General features: G+C 39.9%; 1 protein-coding gene across 1 annotated transcript in view; it reads left to right on the top strand.

The window, feature by feature from the left end:
• The window catches only part of C2CD3 (C2 domain containing 3 centriole elongation regulator), a gene marked incomplete at both ends in the record, with an annotated part of 121,978 nt that overhangs the window by 58,834 nt on the left and 43,926 nt on the right, over nucleotides 1–19,218 (top strand). Inside the window, 4 exons of the mRNA XM_080696269.1 lie at nucleotides 5,598–5,866; nucleotides 6,349–6,438; nucleotides 10,223–10,825; nucleotides 14,657–14,992. Of these exons, the coding sequence (XP_080552395.1) occupies nucleotides 5,598–5,866; nucleotides 6,349–6,438; nucleotides 10,223–10,825; nucleotides 14,657–14,992 (1,298 nt within the window). The remainder of the gene's footprint in view (nucleotides 1–5,597; nucleotides 5,867–6,348; nucleotides 6,439–10,222; nucleotides 10,826–14,656; nucleotides 14,993–19,218) is intronic.

Here is a 19,218-nt window from a genome sequence, read left to right as displayed (position 1 = left end):
TCTCTCTTTCCCATGGTCATCCTCTACCCCTCAAACCAGGCTGTGTCCAATCACTGCAACTCCTCAGGAAACTCATGTTAACATATTCCAGCCTCTGAGTACCCACTTCTCTTTTTCCATCTTCTTTCCCTTCATGCTGTTGATCTTATGAAAACTCAAATCAGACCTTGACATATATCTATTTAAAACCCACCATTGAGCCAGGCATGGTGGTGCACGCCTGTAATCCCAGTACTTGGGAGACTGAGACAGGAGGATCACAGGTTCAGAGACAGCCTCAGCAAATTAGTGAGGGTCTCAGCAACTTAACAAGGCTCTGTCTCTAAATAAGAAATAAAAAGAGCTGGGGGTCTAACTTGGAGGTAGAATTCCCCTGTGTTTAATTTCCAATGCTATAAAATAAATTAATAAATAAAACCCACCATTGCCTTTTCCTCTCATTCAAAGCCAGTGCCAGAACCCCTAAAATGTTTACAAAATCCCCATAGATTTTTTTGGGGGGAGGTACTAGGGATTGAATCCAAAAGTATTCTACCTCCTAGCTATATACCTAGCTCTGTTTTATTTTTTTAGTTTGAAACAGGGTATCACAAAGTTGCCAAGGGCCTCATGACTAGGTAGTTGCTATGACTAGGTAGTGAACCTATGATCCTCCTGTCTCAGCCTCCCAAGTACTAGGATGACAGTCTTGTGCCACCACACCCTGTTGACCCATTATCTTTATGATCTCCTCTCTTCCTGACAGTCTCCCCTCTACTTGCTCCTACCCAGCACTGGCCTTCTTTGTTGCTTCTGAACACACCAAGCACATGTTCCTCCTAGGGTCCTTATCTTACTGATTTCTCTGGCCAGAACACTGTTCTGTTCGAGAACAGCGTGGCCCTCTCCCTTACCTCCTTCAAGTCTTTGCTTATACTTCTCTTGGCCTTGAATGTTCTTCCTCCTTGTATTTCTTTAAATTTCTATTTTCCCTTAAGACTTTGCAGCATCTTTGCAGCTTTTATCTATTCTGCAGATAGGCAAAGTCAGTACCTTTCCTTGTGTCTTTTAGCACCGTGATTATAGCACATACCATTATGTTTCAGTTATTGCCATCCATCTTTGTCCCTCTAGGATATAGAATCATTTTAGCAACAAAGGGCACTGACTAAGAAATATAACTAGGTCAGGCTCTTGCTTCAAACTACCTCACTTAGGACAAGAGTTTAAGAAAGAAACAGACAAGTAAGTTCTCCCTGATACTTTTCCACTATTGTAACAAAGAGTCAGATTGTTCACCTGTAACATATGGTCTCTAAATAAGTAACTGAATTACTTCCTATGTGAGTTCTGATGCTGAAGCAGCTGATAAAATCTTCAGTCTAGTTACTATTGTTCCTTACTAAATTCTCCAAGTACGCTTTTTAAAGTAATATCCCAAGTACATCTTAGTGGTATTGAAATTGATATCAGGACAGTTTTTTTTGTTTGATTGGTTGGTTTTGTTTTTTGAGGGTTTGTTGTTATTGTCTGATACTAGGGATTGAAGTCAGGGGCATTCTACCTCCAAGCTACACTTCCAACCCTTTTTTAATCTTTATTTTGAAACAGGGACTTGCTAAATTTCTGGGGCTTTTTTTAAATCTGCAATCCTCCTTTTTCACTTCCCAAGTTCTGGGACTATAGGCATGTGCCACGAAGCCTGGCTCAGGAAGTTTTTGTTTTGTTTTTGTGGCACTGGGGGTGTAATCCAATGGCCATTTCACCTCCGAGTTACATCCCCACCCCTATTTTTTATTCTTTATTTTGAAATAGGTTCTCACAAAGTTGTGGAAGGCCTCACTAAGTTGCTGAGGGTAGCTTCAAACCTGCGATCCTCCTGTATCAGCCTTCCAAGTACTAGGATTGCAAGCATGTGCCACCACTCCCAGTTCAGCACAGTTTTTAATCATGTCGCTGTCTTACACTGAAAACTTTGATGGAGCCGGGCATGGTGGTACATGCTTGTAATACCAGTGCTAGGGAGGCTGAGACAGGAGGATCACAGGTTTGCTGCTAGCCTTGGCTACTTCGGGAGGCCCTTCACAATTCAGTGAAACCCTGTTTCAAAATAAAGAATAACAATAGGGCATAGCTATAGGGGTGAAGCTAGGAGTTAGAATGTCCCTGGGTTCAATCCGCAGTACCACAAAAATAAAAAAAAACTTTAATGGAGCCAGGTGCGATGGGTCACACTTGAAATCCCAGTACTTGGGAGGCTGAGACAGGAGAATTGCAGGTTAACAGCCAGCCTCAGCAACATAGCAAGGCCCTCAGCATCGTAGACACTCTTTCAAACAAAAATTCAAAGGGCTGTGGGTGTAGCTCACAGGTAGAATGCCGCTGGTTCAATCACCAGTACCAACATAACAAAAAACCTTTGATGATTGTCAGTAGTAGCGGTCTCCTAATTTTTGTTGTATATTTCTATTAACAAGCAGGGCATGGTAGTGCACACTTGTAATCCCAGCATTTGGGAGGCTGAGAGAGGAGGATCCCAGTTGCTGGACAACCTCAGCTACTTAGTGAGGCCCTCTGCAACTCAGTGAAACCCTGTTTCAAAATAAAGAACAAAAAAAATAGGCCTGGGGATGTAGCTCAGAGGTAGAATGCCCCTGGGTTCCATCTCCAGTAATGCAAAAAATAAAAATTGAAAAAAATTGAAAATTAGCATATTCTCCTCAAAATATGTATATATTTATTTGTGTATAAAGCATATTTGTGTGCTATATATGAATATGTTTAATATATAATAAAATATATAATGGAATAAGAAAACCTTAAATGAGATAAAGGAGTTTTAAATTTTTCTTTCCATGCCCTGCTTTTTTTATTTTTTAGTTTTGGTATTAGAGATTGAAACCAAGAACATTCTTCCTCCAAGCTACATCCCTATACCTTTTTATTATTTACTTTGAATCAGGGTCTCACTAAGTTACCACACACTAGCCTCAAACCTGTGATCCTTCTTGTCTCAGTCTCCCGAGTGGTGGGATTACCGATGTGCAACACCATTCCTGGCTTTAAAATAAAACGTTTTTTAAAATTCTGGGGATGTGGTTCAGTGGTAGAGCACCCATGGGTTCAGTGGCCAGAAGAAAAAAGAAGAGAAGATAGTAAGATCAGAAATAAGTTTTGCATTGCCTTCATTGTGAAAAAAGAATTTCTTGTCATTCTAAACATCCCCCTCTTTTGAATCTCACTCTGATATTTAGATAGCAGGTGCTCTGAAGTAACCCTTCCTTCATAGGACACCAGCCCTCATCTTATTTGCCAGTAGTCTTCGTAAAGATACTTTGTTATCTTTGTAAAAAGTAGGGTCGGTTGTGGTGGCACACGCTTGTAATCCCTGTGCTTGGGAGGCAGAGACAGGAGGATCGTGCAGGTTCGAAGCCAGCCGCGCCCGCTGGCTTAGGAGACCCTGTTTCCAAATAAAAATGTAAAAATAGGTCTGGGAGTGTAGCCCGGAGGTACAAGGGCTTCCAGGAACCCCAGTACCACCAAAAAAAAGTAGGTACTTGTTTCTTATTCACCTGCATCTTCTAACTCACCTGATCTTTAATAGTCAAAATTTCCTTGAACATTGCCAATAGTCTTTTAAGTTCCATAAGAGTAAGAAATTGTAGCTCTTTCACTGCGTATATCTAGCTTTGAGCCTATTGCATGACATACAGATCAGAGTTCAGCAAATAATTTTGAATGAATGACTTCTGACCAGCATGGGCCCATCTCACTACCATCGCAGAGTTTCCTATTAAGGATCCTTTCACTGTCTATAGGAAGGTTCTCTGCTTTGTAGTTATTATTTAGTGGTATCTTTACAATACCTTACAACTATTTTAATATTCGTGTGTGTGTGTGTGTGTGTGTGTGTGTGTGTGTGTGTGTGTGTGTGTTTTACTGGAGATTGAACCCAAGGACATTCTACCTCTGAACTACACCCCCAGGCCCTATTTTGTTTTTATTTTGAAACAGTGTCTCACTAGGTTGATGAATGTCTCACTACTTGCTGAGGCTTTTCTCAAATTTGTGATCCTTCTGTCTCAGCTTCCCAAATACTGGGATTATAATTATCCTCATTTTTTTTAACCACTACTAACATTCACTTCATATAATAGGCATAACATATACTTTACCATATACTGTTGAATGAACACATTAATTTTCTATTAATGGTTAGGTTTTCTTATTGCAGAAAGCAATCAATATGTAGGTCTTTAGTGTTTATTATATCCTTATATTAACCTCATTTAGTGAAAAGGAAACTGAGAGTTGGAAGAGGCTGAGTAATTTGTCCAGGGCCACACAATAAATTATGGAGTCAGGTCTCAAACCCAGATCTGTATAACTCCAGATTACTCCCTTCTACTGATATAGATACTGTCAGTGGAGATATTAGAGGAAAGAACTCTTAAGTCTCATTAGGGATGTGAGCATACACTGCAAAAACAGGTGACCTCTTTGCCTAAATGTCAGTTTTATCCAGAATGGATTTTGGGGTGTCAAAAGATTTGTCTCATATTGTACCTACACAAAAGACTTGATTGCTCTTTATGAGTAGCAATTAAAGATGGTATATTCTATCTGGAGAATCTGTACAGAGGAAACAAAGCAGCCCTTGACATCTGGAAGTGGTCTGACATTCATAGCCAGGCTTGGTGTTTTCCTGTTAAGAATAAATAATCTCACAGAACATCAGCATCAAACAAGGCCACTCTGTGACCATGAAGAAATGAGACAAAAACAAAACTGCTCCAGAATCTTATTAAACAACAGACTGATTGCTATGCAAACCACAAAAACACTCAACATCCCCCTACTCTTCCCCAAATAAGTAACTACTGCAGCTTTATCAAGTACGATTTTAACTTTAGTTCTCACTCCTAGGTAAGACTCATTAAGAAAACCAGTGCAGAGGCCAGGTGTGGTGGTGCATGCCTATAATCCTAGTACTCGGGAGGCTGAAACAGGAGGATCGCAGGTTCAAGGACAGCCTTAGCAATACAGTGAGGCTCGCATCAACTTAGCAACACCCTATTTTCAAATAAAAAAGAAAATAGGGCCGGGGGTGTAACTCAGAGATAGAATGCCCCTGAGTTCAATCCCTAGTACTACAAAAAAATAAACAGTATAGAGCAAATCTCTGCTCCTTTGAACCCTCCCTCAAATTAGCTAACATGAGCCCATTGCTAACAAGTCCTTTTTGGCACCTTCTTACTAATGCCCTATGATTCCCCATGATGTATATTTTCTTTTATTCAATGAGTTGTCAACCCACCTTCTTCAACTGCAGTTTGTTTCTGTGGTCTTTAACTGAAGGGCATTGACAGTACAATGCCCTGGAATGTCACTGGTTGACAAATGAATATTGTCTCCCTCCCACCCCTATGCAAATATGGCATGAAGTCTAGTTGATTAAGAAAGCATATCATGATACTGCCAAAACTCTAGCTACAGTGCATATTGTTGGTTAATATTCTTGGTGGTCTCATGGAAGAAGTAGAAATACTTTTTAGGCAATCAAGCTGATTTCTGATAATACCATGAAACCTTCTCACTCCCACTCATCTCTCCTACAGGGCTTTGGCTGAGCAGGAACCTGCTCTACAGTTTAGTGCTGCCGTTGGAGTCAATGCCTCTGTGACCACTCATCTCTCCTTCCTGCCCAAGGGGGAACAGCGCCGAACCCGCCCTGTGGCCTGTTCCTTCTGCCCTGAGTTCTCCCATCATGTTGAGTTCCCGTGTAACTTGGTAACTCAGCACTGTAGTGGAGAGGCCTGTTTTCTGGCAGAGCTATTGGAGTTTGCAGAAATTACTTTCGCTATCTATCATGAAAACACCAAGTCAGGTGAGCACCAAATGACTCATCACGATCAGAATTGAAAGAAGCTCTGTTTTCAATGATTTAGCCTTTCTTACGAGATACATGCTAAAGTGTTTAGAGATGAGGGGACATAATCTCTGCAATTTATTTCTAAAGGGAAAAGCAAAAATTAAGAATTTGTATTACATACATGAGCGAGAGTATGTTTAGAGAGAGGCAAAGCAATCGTATATAAATGTTAATGGGTGAATCTAGGTGAAAGAAGAATAGGAATGTTTTATGATGTTTTTGCAGCTTTTTTGTATGCAAATTTTTTTTCAAAGTAAATTAGTTAAAAAATTTCAGAGACATTCAGATTTGACTAGGGCATAAGCAAGATGGTCTCTAGTGCATCTTTCAACACATTTCAGTGAGTACAAGTAGAGGGTTATGTGACTATACTGTAAACACAAGCCCCTTGGTCAGTAGACCACCAAATAAATTTTCTTTTTTGCTTAATTTGACAGTCAGTGATATAACTAGTCTTCAATCATGCAAAGATTATCTGCTTGGAGTAGTAAAGGTTCCAACAAAAGAGCTGCTGGTGAAGAGATCTGGTAAGGATTCAAAAATTATCACTTTCTGATTCTACCCTGGCCTGTACTTCCTTTCAGGAGGGCAGCTTATCTCACTCTTTTGCAAAATATGCAGGAGGTAACACTTTCTTCCAAACTCTTCTAGATTCCTCAGAACTTTTCCCAAAAGCTTTTTAAGTCTGGGCATGGTAGCACACACCTGTAATTCTAGTTCTTGGGAGGATGAGACAGGAGGATGGCAAGTTCAAGACCAACCTCAGCATCTTAGCCAGTCATTGTTTCCAAACAAAATATAGAAAAAGGGCTGAGGGTATAGCTCAGAGGTAGGATGCCCCTGGGTTCAATCCCTAGTGCCACAAAAATAAAAGAGAGAAGGAAAAAAAACAATTTAAGGCCTTTCTCATAGTCATTAATTATTCCAAAGTTCTTTCAATAAAACAAAGAAACTCAAAACATTGTACTCATTTTATTCATTCTACTCTAGGAAAGATGATGGTGATGATGATGATGATGATGATGATGATGATGATGATGATGATGATATAATATCTATTAAGTGATATAGCACTTTATAAAATATTTTCTCAGCTCTTGTTTGAACCTCAAGCTAACCTTTCCTGGCAAGGATATGGAATCTTAGTGGTTTTCATTTGACAGATGAGAAAAATGGCTCAAATGTTAAGATTTGCCAAAACTACACAACTAGCGCGTGGCAGATCTTGAAATCTATGTTCACTCGTTTCTTTCCACCATACTGTCCTCCCTCACTGAAAAAGGATTAAGGGTGTAGGATAAAGGCCCAAAGAAATGACACACCACCAAAGCAGTGTGGAAGTACTGGTCCCATCCTACTTAATACTGTCTGGGTGACCTTGGCCAAGTTTTTCACCCCTCTGGGGCCTAGTTTCCTTAGACATAATTAATCTAACGAGTCTCCAAAGTAAGATTTGATTTGATGAAATCAGATAAAATGCATGATACATAGTAGATACCCGATAAATATTAATTTCCTTCTCTTGCGCATCTGCCTCCTTAGGAATTATATAATCTAGTTTTCGGGAATTATATCACACATCACCCATAATCTAATTGTGAATTAACATTTGAGCATTACCCTAATAATAGAACCTGTGTATGTACCTGCCAGAGAGAAGTCTGCACAACTTGTCACTATTATTTGTGACCTAAAGCAAGCTACTTCACCTCTCAAATCCATAATTTTCTCTTCTTTTTTATTAATTTGTGCATTGCAATCATACATCATTATGAGGTACAGGATGGTAGAGGCATACATGCACACATCACTCATTTAGCCCTTCCCCAATCCCCACCTCATTCCCTCCTCCCTCCCTCCTTCTGTTTGGCCTACTGGCTGACTTTGATATGTTTGTGAATTACTTCATGCGCATAAGGGTGCTTTCCTCCTTCCCCCTCCCATCTCCTCAGTTAGATCACCTTTACTTATCTAAGGTTTCTCCTCTGGAGTCCCTCCTATGTCCCATTTTTTTCCTTAACTTCCACTTATTAGGGAGAACATCTAACTTTTCACTTTTTGTGACTGGCTAATCTCACTTAGTATAATGTTCCCCAGTTTTGTCCATTTCCCTGCAAGTGACATAATTTTGTTCTTTATGGCTGAGTAAAATTTCATTGTGTACATATTCCATAGTTTTGTAATCCATTCATCTGTTGATGGACATCTCAGCTGGTTCCATAGCTTGGCAGTTGTGAATTGTGCAACTATAAACATATATACACATGCATTAATCTGGTGGTATGATGTCTCTTCTTTTGGGGAGATACTCAGAAGTGGTATTGCTGGGTCATGTGGTAGGTTCATTACCATTCTTCTGATGATCTTCCATACTGTTTTCCAAAGTAGTTGCACTAACTTGCAATCTCATCAATAGCATATCAGAGTTTCTACTTTTCCACATCCTTGTCAGCATTTATTGTTGAGTTTTTGATGATTGCCATTCTAATTGGGGTTAGATGAAATCTCAGGGTAGTTTTGATTTGCATCTCTCTGATTGCTAATAATGTTGAACATTTTTTCATTTGTGTTCACTGGCCATTTGTATTTCATCTTTTGTGAAGTATCTATTTAGTTCACTTGCCCATTTTTTAGTCGGGTTATTTGTTTGCTTGGCAGTCAGTTTCCTGAGTTCTCTATATATTCTAGATATTAGTCCTCTATTGGAGGAGTAGCTGGCAAAAATCTTCTCCCATACTTTTGGCTCTCTTTTGGAGTTCTTGATCATTTCCTCTGCTGTACAGAAGCTCTTTAGTGTAATGGAATCCCATGTATTGATCCTCCTTTTAATTTCTTGTGCCTTTGGGGTCTTGAGAAAGTTTATACTTGTGCCTATGTGTTGAAATATTGAACCAATGCCCTCATTAAGTAGCTGCAAGGTCTCTGATCTGATTTCCAAGTCTTTAACCCATCTTGAATTGACGCTTGTGCAAGATGAGAAAGTCGGGTTTATTTTCATTTTTCTGCATATGGTTAAACAGTTTTGCCAACACCATGTGTTGAAGAAGCTATCTTTTTTCCAGTATGTGTTTTTATCCCCTTTGTTAAAAGTCAAATGGCTATAGTTGTGTGGATTTGTTTCTGAGCCTTCTATTCTGCTCCATTGGTTTATGTATCTGTTTTTGTGCTGCTTTTATTACTATGGCTTTGTAGTATAGTTTGAAGTAAAGTACTATGATACCTCTTGCATGGTTCTTGATACTGAGAACTACTTTGACTATTCTGGATTTTTTGTTGTTCTAAATGAATTTAAGGACTGATTTTTCTATGTCTGTGAAGAAAGACCTTGGTATTTAATGGGCATTAAATTGAATCTGTAGATCACTTTTGGAAGAATGATCATTTTTATGATACTTATTCTGCCTGTCCAAGAGCATGGAAAATCTTTTCCTCTTTTAAAGTCTTCTTTTGTTTCTTTTTTCAGGGTTTAATAATTTTCCTTGTAGAGGTATTTTACCTCCTTAGTTAGGTTTATTCCCAAGTGTTTTATTTTTTGTGTGTGGAATATCCTGAGTGGAAGTGTTTTCTGGATTTCTTTTTTTAGTGGACTTATGGTTGGCATACAGGAAAGCTTCTGATTTTTTAAGATTGATTTTTTATCTAGATATTTGGCTGAATTTGTCGATCAGTTCTATAAGCCTTTTGGTTAAGTTTGCTGGGTCTTCTAAGCATAGTATCATGTCATCTGCAAATAGACATAGATTTAGTTCTTCTGTACTTGAGTTCTTTTTCTTGCATTATAGCTCTGACTAGAGTCTCAAGTACTATATTGAAAAGGAATGGTGAATGTCGGGCATTGTGGCACACACTTGTAATCCCGGTATTTGGGAGGCTGAGATAGGAGGATCTCGATTTGTGGACAGCCTCAGCGCCACGTAGTGAGGCCTTCTGCAACTTAGTGAGACCTTGTTTCAAAATAATAAAAATAGGGCTGTAAATGTAGGTTGGAAGGAGAGTGCCCCTGGGTTCCATCCTCAGTACCACAAAAAAGAAAAGGAAAGGAGTGGTGATAGTAGACATCCTTGTCTTGTTCCTGTTTGGGGCTGAGCCAAGGAGAGAACTCCTCAACTCTTAACCTTTGTTCTTCTCATCGAGTCTCATAGCCTCTCAGTTGTCAGATGAAAGACAAACTCCAACTCACAGTGGGTATGTTTTCTGTTCTATCTTGGGCCAGGATGATGGAGAATCTAAGGTCAATAGTGGGATATGCTTTTGTTTGCTTTGTTTATACTTTTAAGACAATAATTAGAAATCTTTCCTTTCTCCCATAAGGAATCACAGGATGGTATCCTGTCATTTTGCCAGAAAATGGAGGCCTGCCTCAATGCTTGGAGCTTATGCAGAAGATTGTGGGTGGTCTAGAGCTTTCAATTTCCTTTACCCATCCTGGAGATAGAGAACGGGTTTTAGAAGCCGCTCAACTATTGGGCTGGAACTTTGAGAATAGCCTGAAGGATCTCGTAAAGATGGATGAGGAGGAGCCAGCCACCATCACCATCTCTACCCCAAGACTGTGGCTGCCCATCCATTGTGTGCTGCTTGCTGGACACAAACACATTTATAAGAATACATATTGCTACCTTCGCTACAAGCTGTATGATCATGAAGCCTTTTGGACTCCTCTGAAGAAGCCTAAGGAATCTGCAGACAAAAAGCAGGTCCTGGTTACTTTCAAGGCATCCAAAAGAGCAGAAGTCACTCGGGGACCATCACTGCTCTGGTACTTCAGGGAGGAGAGGCTAGAGATCCAAGTGTGGCGGTCTTATGGTAATGACAGCGTAGAGCGGCCCCACCAGACAGACAGCTGGATTGGCTCAGCCTACGTGGACCTGGCAAGACTTGGAGAGAGGTCAGCAAGGACACTGACTGTCAGTGGTAAGTGAGGAGGGAGGCTCAGCTCTTATGGTCAGAGTATCTACTTTGTGTCGAGGACTATGTGAAACACCCTCTCCAATATTATTTTATTTGATCCTCCCAACAATCCTGTGGGATAGGAATTAGACCCATTTTACAATCATGAAGATGGAGACTCAGAGTCACAAACTAGTAAGTGTTCTCTCCATTACTGCATGCTGAAAGCTTAATAATAATTTAGTAACCAGGCATGGTGACACATTGTAATCCCAGTACTTGGGAGGCTGAGACAGGAGGATTGCAGGTTCAAGGGCAGACTCAGCTACTTTGTGAGGTCCTCTTCAATTTAATGAGACCCTGTTTCAAAGTAAAGCATAAAAAATAGGGCTCAGAAGTAGAATGCCCCTGGGTTCAATCTCCAGTACTGTACACAAAGTTGATAAAAATAATTTAGTAATTCTTCTTATCACTAAAGAGATTTCAAAGAATGAGATTCACTGACTTGCATTCTCAAAAATAGTACCTTGGTGGAGTCACCAAAGATCCAAGAATTGGCTCTGAACTATGTAGCATTAGAATACATCCAAATTCATCCTATTTTTGTACCTAACATAGTACTTAGAATATTGTGAGCACTCAGTGTATAAAGAATGAGTAAATTTAGGGAACTGCCTTTAATCACACGCCTTAGAGCCTACCTGATCATCTAGGGTGGTAGTATACTAATTACATGAGAGAATACCTGCTAAGGGAACCAGGATGTTCACCCTTTCTGGACAGCACATCTGGGAATCATAAAGAAAATCTAGCCAGGTGTGGTGGCACACACCTGTAATCCCATTACTTGGGGGGCTGAGACAGGAGGATCGCACATTCAAGGACCACCTCAGCAAGTAAGGAGTCTCTCATCAACCTAGCGAGACCCTGTTCCAAAATGAAAAGTAAAGTAGGGTTGGGAGTGTAGCATGGAAGTCGAATGCCCCCTCTGGGTTCAATTGCCAGTACCATAATGAGAAAAAAAAATCTACATGCTAATTATCTGATTCACCAGGTTGGAAGGAAAAATGTTAACATTTTGCAAGTGGTATATGCTGGGTACTTTTATTTCAAGCATTTGTTTAGTACTTGATAACATGTGGGTATTCAAATATGCCTAAGAAATAGTTAGCTGGGCATGGTGGTGCAAGCCTGTAATCTCAGTACTTGTGAGGCAGAAACAGAAGGTTTGCATAGTAGTCCAGCCTCAACAGTTTAGTGAGGTCCTTACCAACCTAATGAGACCCTGTAAGAGTGTAAAATAGGGGTGGGAGTGTAGCTCAGTGATAGAATGCTCGTGAGTTCAATCCCCAGTACCACCAAAAAGAAAAAGAAAGGAAGAGAGAGAGACAAACAAACAAACAAACCTGGGCTTATTGAGTTTATGGTCTAATGGGAGAGTACAGTCATAAATAATTACAGTGAAGCATAATAAACTAAGAAAAAGGTATTCTCAGTGGTTCTGTGGGATCACATGGATACAACATCTCTGATTAAAGAATGACATCTCATCCCAGTACTTGGAAGGCTGAGACAGGAGGATTGCGGTTTACGGACAGCCTCAGCTACTTAGTGAGCCCTCTGCAACTCAGTGAGACCCTGTTTCAAAATAAAGAATAAAGATAGGGTTTGGGGTGTAGCATGGAGGTAGAATACCCCTGGGTTCCATCCCCTGTAAAAAGAAAAAAAAAAAAAAAGAATGACATCTCAGTGGAGGTGATGCTTGAATCTCAAAGGATTGAGGATTTAGGGGTAAGACAAGAAAATGGGGGAGGGGGTATTTTAAAGCAAAGAAAAGCATGTGAGAAGGCACAGAGGCCTGGAGCAATTGGATACATTTTAGGTGAGATGAGTAATTTGAGAGAGCTGGATCCCAGAATTACAATGATTGGGAAGGGATGAAGATGAAACTAGAAGGGTGAGCAAGGGCACTGTGTTGAAGACCTTCTCTCCTAAGCAGAAAAGTTTGGGCTTTTTTCCAAGAGCTACAGAAAGCTACTATGATGGGTTGCATTCCAGAAAAATAAATCTAGCAACTATAGTCCTATAATCCAAAATGGTTTGGAAGTAGCCAGACTAGATTCTTTACAAACATGAAATTTATTCAACATAACACTCCTGTAAGGGTAGTTATTTCCCTCACTTTACAATTGAAGAAATTAGTTTTTGTTCCCATTTTAGCTCTGTCAGGCTTTTGCTCTGACCTTTTTTGCCAAGCAGGTGGTCCAGGCTAATAGGAGAACTCCGTGTATTTGAGTGTCCAAATTCTCTGGTTCTCTCTGGAGCCAGCAGGTGTGCACCGGGCTGTGGAGCACTGCGTGCCCTGTTTTGTCTGGGCTGGCCTGGATCCAATTCAGAAAGACTAGAGAAAGTGTTCTTGAAGTAAACCAAGCTCACTTGAACTGACATTTGAAAAGACAGTCTTTTAACTTCATTCTACTGAAAAAAGTATATTTGGGACACTGAATATAGATCTAAGGGTCATAACTGTAGCATAAATACCCGTTTTTTATTAGCTATACCAAAGAAGTCATTTAACTTTTCAAACCCTCCATTTCTCTCATACTTCTCCACATCCCACTAGTCTAAACTTCTGAACTTGTATCCACTTGTACAGGAGCCTTATACAAGGCATTTTATTTGATGTTTTTGTTGAATGAGTCAATCCATCCATCCAACCATCTATCCAGCCTACTTCCATATAATGTTAGTTTTCCTGAAGGGAAGGATTTAGTTGTATTGCTTTTGGGTTTCTTCTTTCCTATAATGACTTCCCCTTATTTTCTGCTTGTAATAATCATAATAACTTATACACTGCATCAAGAAGAAAACTGGTTATCTAAAAATAGAAAAGACCAGAAAATTTCTATCTTATTGCCATCTGTGAATCATTTGACTCCACTTTCCTGAACTGAAAAGAGTCTAACAAATAAACTTTTAAGATTCAGAAAGAACTACTGGTGCCTTCTCTTTTAAAACAAAATTCTCAGAGCCAGGCGTGGTGGCGCACACTTGTAATCCCCACGCTTGGGAGGTGGAGACAGGAGGATCACGCAGGTTTGAAGCCAGCCTCGCTGGCTTAAGAGACCCTGTTTCTAAATAAAATATAAAGCAGGTCTGGGAGTGTAGCTCGGAGGTAGAAGGGTTCCATCCCCAGAACCACCAAAAAAAAAAAAAAGTCTCATTTTAATATCCAGTAAACAAGTAAAGTTCAAGTTCCCGGGTTTAAATCTGCCACTTGTTTGGCAAGTTACGTAACCGCTCTGAGATTCTGGCACATAAAAAAGACTCAACAACTATTAATTTCCTTACCTGTTCCTTCTTGCCTCCTATTACCAAGTTCTACTTTCCTCCCAAAAGATTTTTAGGGTTACTGCCAAAACATATTTAATTAGTAAAGCAAGGCTAAATTGAGCAACAGGACAGCTTCCTGATAGAGATTAGTCTAAAAACAGGAGCCAGTGGGACATGGGAAAAGAAGACAAGCCACTCCTGATTTCCTCAAATCTTAGACTTATCTCATTGCTCTTAGTGTATGAATCCCTTACACAGTGGATCGGCCAGGTAGTGATTTCATTTTGGCTTCAAATCAGAAATCTCACCACTTAATTAATGTTATTGGAAATAGTATGGGCAGGGTAAAAATTATCACACTGTATGCCAACCTCAGAGTTTCTTTTGCAAAATATTGGTGTACTTGGGCCTGTGGGCCTGTCACAGTAGAAGACCTCGAGCACACTCTGTGTGTAGTTCCTCCAAGGCTAGAGTGTTCTTGGTTCTTGCTTGCCTTGGCTTATTCTCCTCCTCCTCTTGCAGGTGTGTATCCTCTGTTTGGACGAAATGCTTCCAACCTCTCAGGAGCTGCCTTGCGAGTTCATGTGGTACTTACCTCTCCTTCTTCACACACTGAACCCACTCCTGAGCTGGACTCCATGGACTGTAGCAGCCACAGTGAGTCTGAGCAGCTCCCCAGGACTGATGATATCCAGCTCTCTCCACCCTGTGTTCACCAGAAGTCATCTGCCTCCGTCCCGGTCCCCTGCAGTGACACCACAGCTGAAGTCAGCCTGGCCCAGGAGGGCCCTGCTGAGTTAGAAGGAACTTTTGCAGTCAGTATCCTGGTGGAGAGAGCAATGCACTTGAGCTTGAAAGGTAGGCTCTGCTCACTTACATAGGAACAGAAGTTTGACTCCTCAGGATACGGTTCTAATTTCACAAATCTTTTGAATAATGGCAGGATCTTTGAGAATGTTTAGTTGTATTTCCCAAGCCTAAAGGTGAAAGTCTTGCTGAACTTAAAGCGACCTTGTCAGTTATCCTAAGATTGCATATCATACATTCCCTGATCCAGAAACCTGAACATCAACCTAGATACTTTTCTTTCCTTATCTGCTATCAAATTATCACATCTATTAGATTGTTGTCTGTAATTCCATATAGATCTCTCCTCCTCCTTCTCCATTCCCACTCACTTAGGACCTCAATATGCACCTAGAACCGGGGGTTCTTAACACTTAGTCCAGAGGATTCATGGGTAAACTCAGGGTTGGTGACTTGGATAAGAAAATAATCACATTTTTATTTTATTAACTTCTAATTAAAATTTAACATTTCCATCAGTTATGAGTATAGGCAGTTGACCCTCTAGACCCTAATAATAGGGAAAGCACCTGCAATATTGTCAACAGTAGAAATCACAGGTGTGTTCATTATCACATTATAGTTATTGCAGATATCTTAGAATATCATTTATACCTACCATCTCTTTGAAATGTTAGTAGTTATTACCTGTATAGCTTGGTAACAAAATATATTTCTTTATCAAAAAATTTCTTTAAGTTTTGATAGCTCTATGTCAGTATAGTTGTATTTCTTTAAAATACTTTCTATTTTATATTCTGTATCATAAAGAATCATTTTTAATGTCAGGTATGGTGGCACATGCTTGTAATCCTAGTACTTGAAAGGCTGAGACAAGATCACAGGTTCGAAGCTAGCCTCAGCAACTTAGCAAGACCCTATTTCCAAATAAGAAATAAAATTGGGATGGGGGTATAACTTGGAGGTGCAATGCCTCTGGGTTCAATCCCCAGTATCACCAATAAGAAAAAAGAAACATCACTGAGAGGAAAGACCCATAGCCTTGAGTTGTTCAGGAGTAAGACTTTATCTCATTTTCCGTTTGCCATGCATTCATCCACTTAGCAACAAAACTTAATGTAGTGTTTGCTATGTGCTAAGCACCATTCTTAATGCCAGGTATAAAGCAGTGACTAAGACAGACAAAAACGATGCCCTTGTGGAAATTACATTCCAGTAGAAATATATCCATGTGTCCCTAGCCAATAATGTATATATGTGTATTGGGAATTGAACCCAGAGCCTTAAACAGGCCAATCAAGTGCTCTACCACCAAGCTATATCCCCACCCTCCTGTTTTATTTCCCTCCTGTTTTATTTTTGTCCATAGCCTTTAACAATGTATTTTGCTTATTTTCTGTCTTCCATAAAAGAATATTAAGTCCTATAAGGCAGGGATTTTTTGTTTATTTTCTTTTCTAGTGAATCAGCACCCTTGAAACTCTGCCTGACACATATTAAGCAATAAATCTTTATTAACTAAGGAAGAGGATAAATCTGAGGCCTATTTCAAATGGCTTCCTCTCCTTAATATCTCCTCTCATTTTCTACTTTGCTCTCTTATAGGAAATTTTCTTATGGGAAATTTAATAGTGGATAGGTCATAGGGATTAATGGAGTCATTCAATAAATGCTTATTAAGTATCCACTGTGCCCCATACAGGGTATAGTAATATGGCCTGTTACATAGAAAGCTTACGTCACCTTCTCTCCATTCTCACTACCACTTGCTTATTCAGGCCTTAGAACTTGAACTAATGTCATATCCCTAAGTGGTGGTGCTTCCAATATTATTCTCAATATTGAGATATTATTATATCTCAATAATAGATATAATAATATCCTATTATATCTTTTTCATTCTGCAACCAAGATTATATGTCTGATCAACAAATCTGACCTTGTCTCGCCACTGATTAAAATTCTTTCTTGGTTTCATATCATCTCCAGTCTCAGTAACATGGCACACAAAGTACTGCCCATCTTGCCTAATCAATCTTTCCAGCTTCATTTCTCATCATTTTTTTTCACATTCAACAACTTGATTCATTGCTGTTTCATTCTCTCAAAGACTGATGTCTTTGACCATGTTGTTACTTCTACTTAAATTTTCTTTTTTCTCTCTTACTCCGAATATTTGCTCTTCCTTCTTCAAGAATAGATCAAAGTGCCCGGCACAGTGGCTCACACTTGTAATCCCAGCATTTGGGAGGCTGAGACCAGAGTTTACAGACACAGAGTTCGCAGTTCACAGACAGCCTTAGCTACTTAGTGAGACCCTTTGCAACTCAGTGAGACCCTGTTTCAAAATAAAGAATAAAAATAAGGCTGGGGGTGTAGCTCAGAAATAGAATGCCTCTGGGTTCCATCCCCAGTACTGCAAAAGGGAATAGATGCCAAACTCTGATGCCTACCTTGACCACCCTATTAGCAATAAAACTGCCTCTTTGTTCCCAATGCTTTCCCATACCTCCACCCTCCCACAAGTTTCCCCTTTTATATCATTTATTCTCTTTACTAAAAATGTCTTAATATGTCCATTATGCTGCTTCTTTGAGACAGGGACAGTGTGTTGTTTATTTTTGTAACCCAGCAACCTGATCTTCATGATGCAACCAAACAAATATAATGTCCTCCTGCCTTGTGAACATAAACCACAACACCTCTCACATTTCTGGCATGAGTTATAAACCTGTCAATCACTTTTTACTTCTACTCTTTCTGTGTAGCTAGGTTTAAGTAAGCATCAGGGGGGCCACCTAATTTTTAGAGATCTCTGTTTATATCCTGATGGTCAATTGCAGTGATAAGCCCATGTAGTCCTTCCTCCCACAAACAGTCTTGTCAGTCAGGCACTGTGCCAGATCCTGGACCTGCCCATCCTCTCTGAAATGTGTCTTCCAAATGATGATACAATGGAGTTCTGGAGCAGGAGTCAGAAAACTGGGCTATGGCCCTAGCTGAGCCTTAATTTGCTTTGTGACTTTGAGAAAATCCTTTTCCATTTCCCTCAAGTATAAAATATGATGGCCGTCCAAGATCATCTCCAGGATTCTCTTTAACTCATCTTCTGAGAATATAGAATTGAGGGCAGCATATACCATTCTCTGTGAGTTAGTTACAACTTGTCAAGCTTTTGCAAAAATCACTTACATGCTTCTTTAGTATCCACATTGGCTTTCCTCCGGCCTTCAGCAGTGTTCTCTGTGGGCCTGTCCCTTTCAAGCCTTGGAAGCTTTTTTCTTAAGAAAGTAAATGAGTGGTTCCTTTGTGCAAAGCTTCATGTTGAGTTTTCACAAATCGCCCTGCACTAGGAGATTTGCAAAGCTTAAACTTTTTTGTGGGTGTGTGGTATTGGGGATTGAACCCAGGGGCATTCTACCTCCAAGCTACACCCCCCAGCCCTATTTTATTTTTTTATTTTGAAACAGGGTCTCACAAAGTTGCTGAGGCTGGCCACAAACTTGTGATCCTCCTATCTTAGCTTCTCAAGTACTGTGATTATAAGAGTGCACCATTATGCCTGGCTTTCAAAGCTTAAACTTGAAGCAGCTTTGAAAGTTTCCATGGCCCCCAAAGCTCTGAGGAACCTTTCTTTAGGAATCAACTTTAAGCAGGACACACTGGCACATGCCTAAAATCTCAGCTATTCAAGAGATTGAGATATGAGGCTCTCTTGATCCTAAGAATTCATGATCATCCCAGGCAGCATAGTGAGACCCTGTGTCTTAAAAAAAAAAAAAAGAATCAGCTTCAATACTCACTATTTTTATACTTACTTTAGACAAGACAGGTGAGATGTTTCTAGCCCTATTTTACAGATGAGGCATCTAAAGAACTGAGAGGTGAGTGATCGGAATGTAAGCTATACCCAGTAAACACCAAAATCAGCTTCAGCATCATCAGCTTCTAGAGGTGCTCTTGAACCCAGCCAGGCCGGAGTAGGGCCATCTCTGGGTCCCCTCACCCCTTGCAGTTTTGGTTTAGTGTTTATTTTAGTGGATTATAATTATCTCCTTGTCTCCCTCAGATCAAGAATCAAATTTGGCTCATCTTGTGCATGTGCAACATACAAGTGTCAGTTAATGTTAGCTTAATAGAAATGGACTAAATTTTCATAACATACAAAATTGAGCATTGCTTGAAGGGCAGATTTCCATCCATTCACTTTAGACCAAAAGGGAAGCTTTTCTCTTACCTAAATGTGGAGTTAGTATAACTAACAATGGAAAAAACCT

The sequence above is a fragment of the Muscardinus avellanarius genome, assembly GCF_963383645.1.
Source record: "Muscardinus avellanarius genome assembly, chromosome: 1".
NCBI lineage: Eukaryota > Metazoa > Chordata > Mammalia > Rodentia > Gliridae > Muscardinus > Muscardinus avellanarius.
The sequence above is the reverse complement of the archived record's forward strand: the minus strand, read 5'-3'. Positions and strand labels throughout refer to the sequence as shown.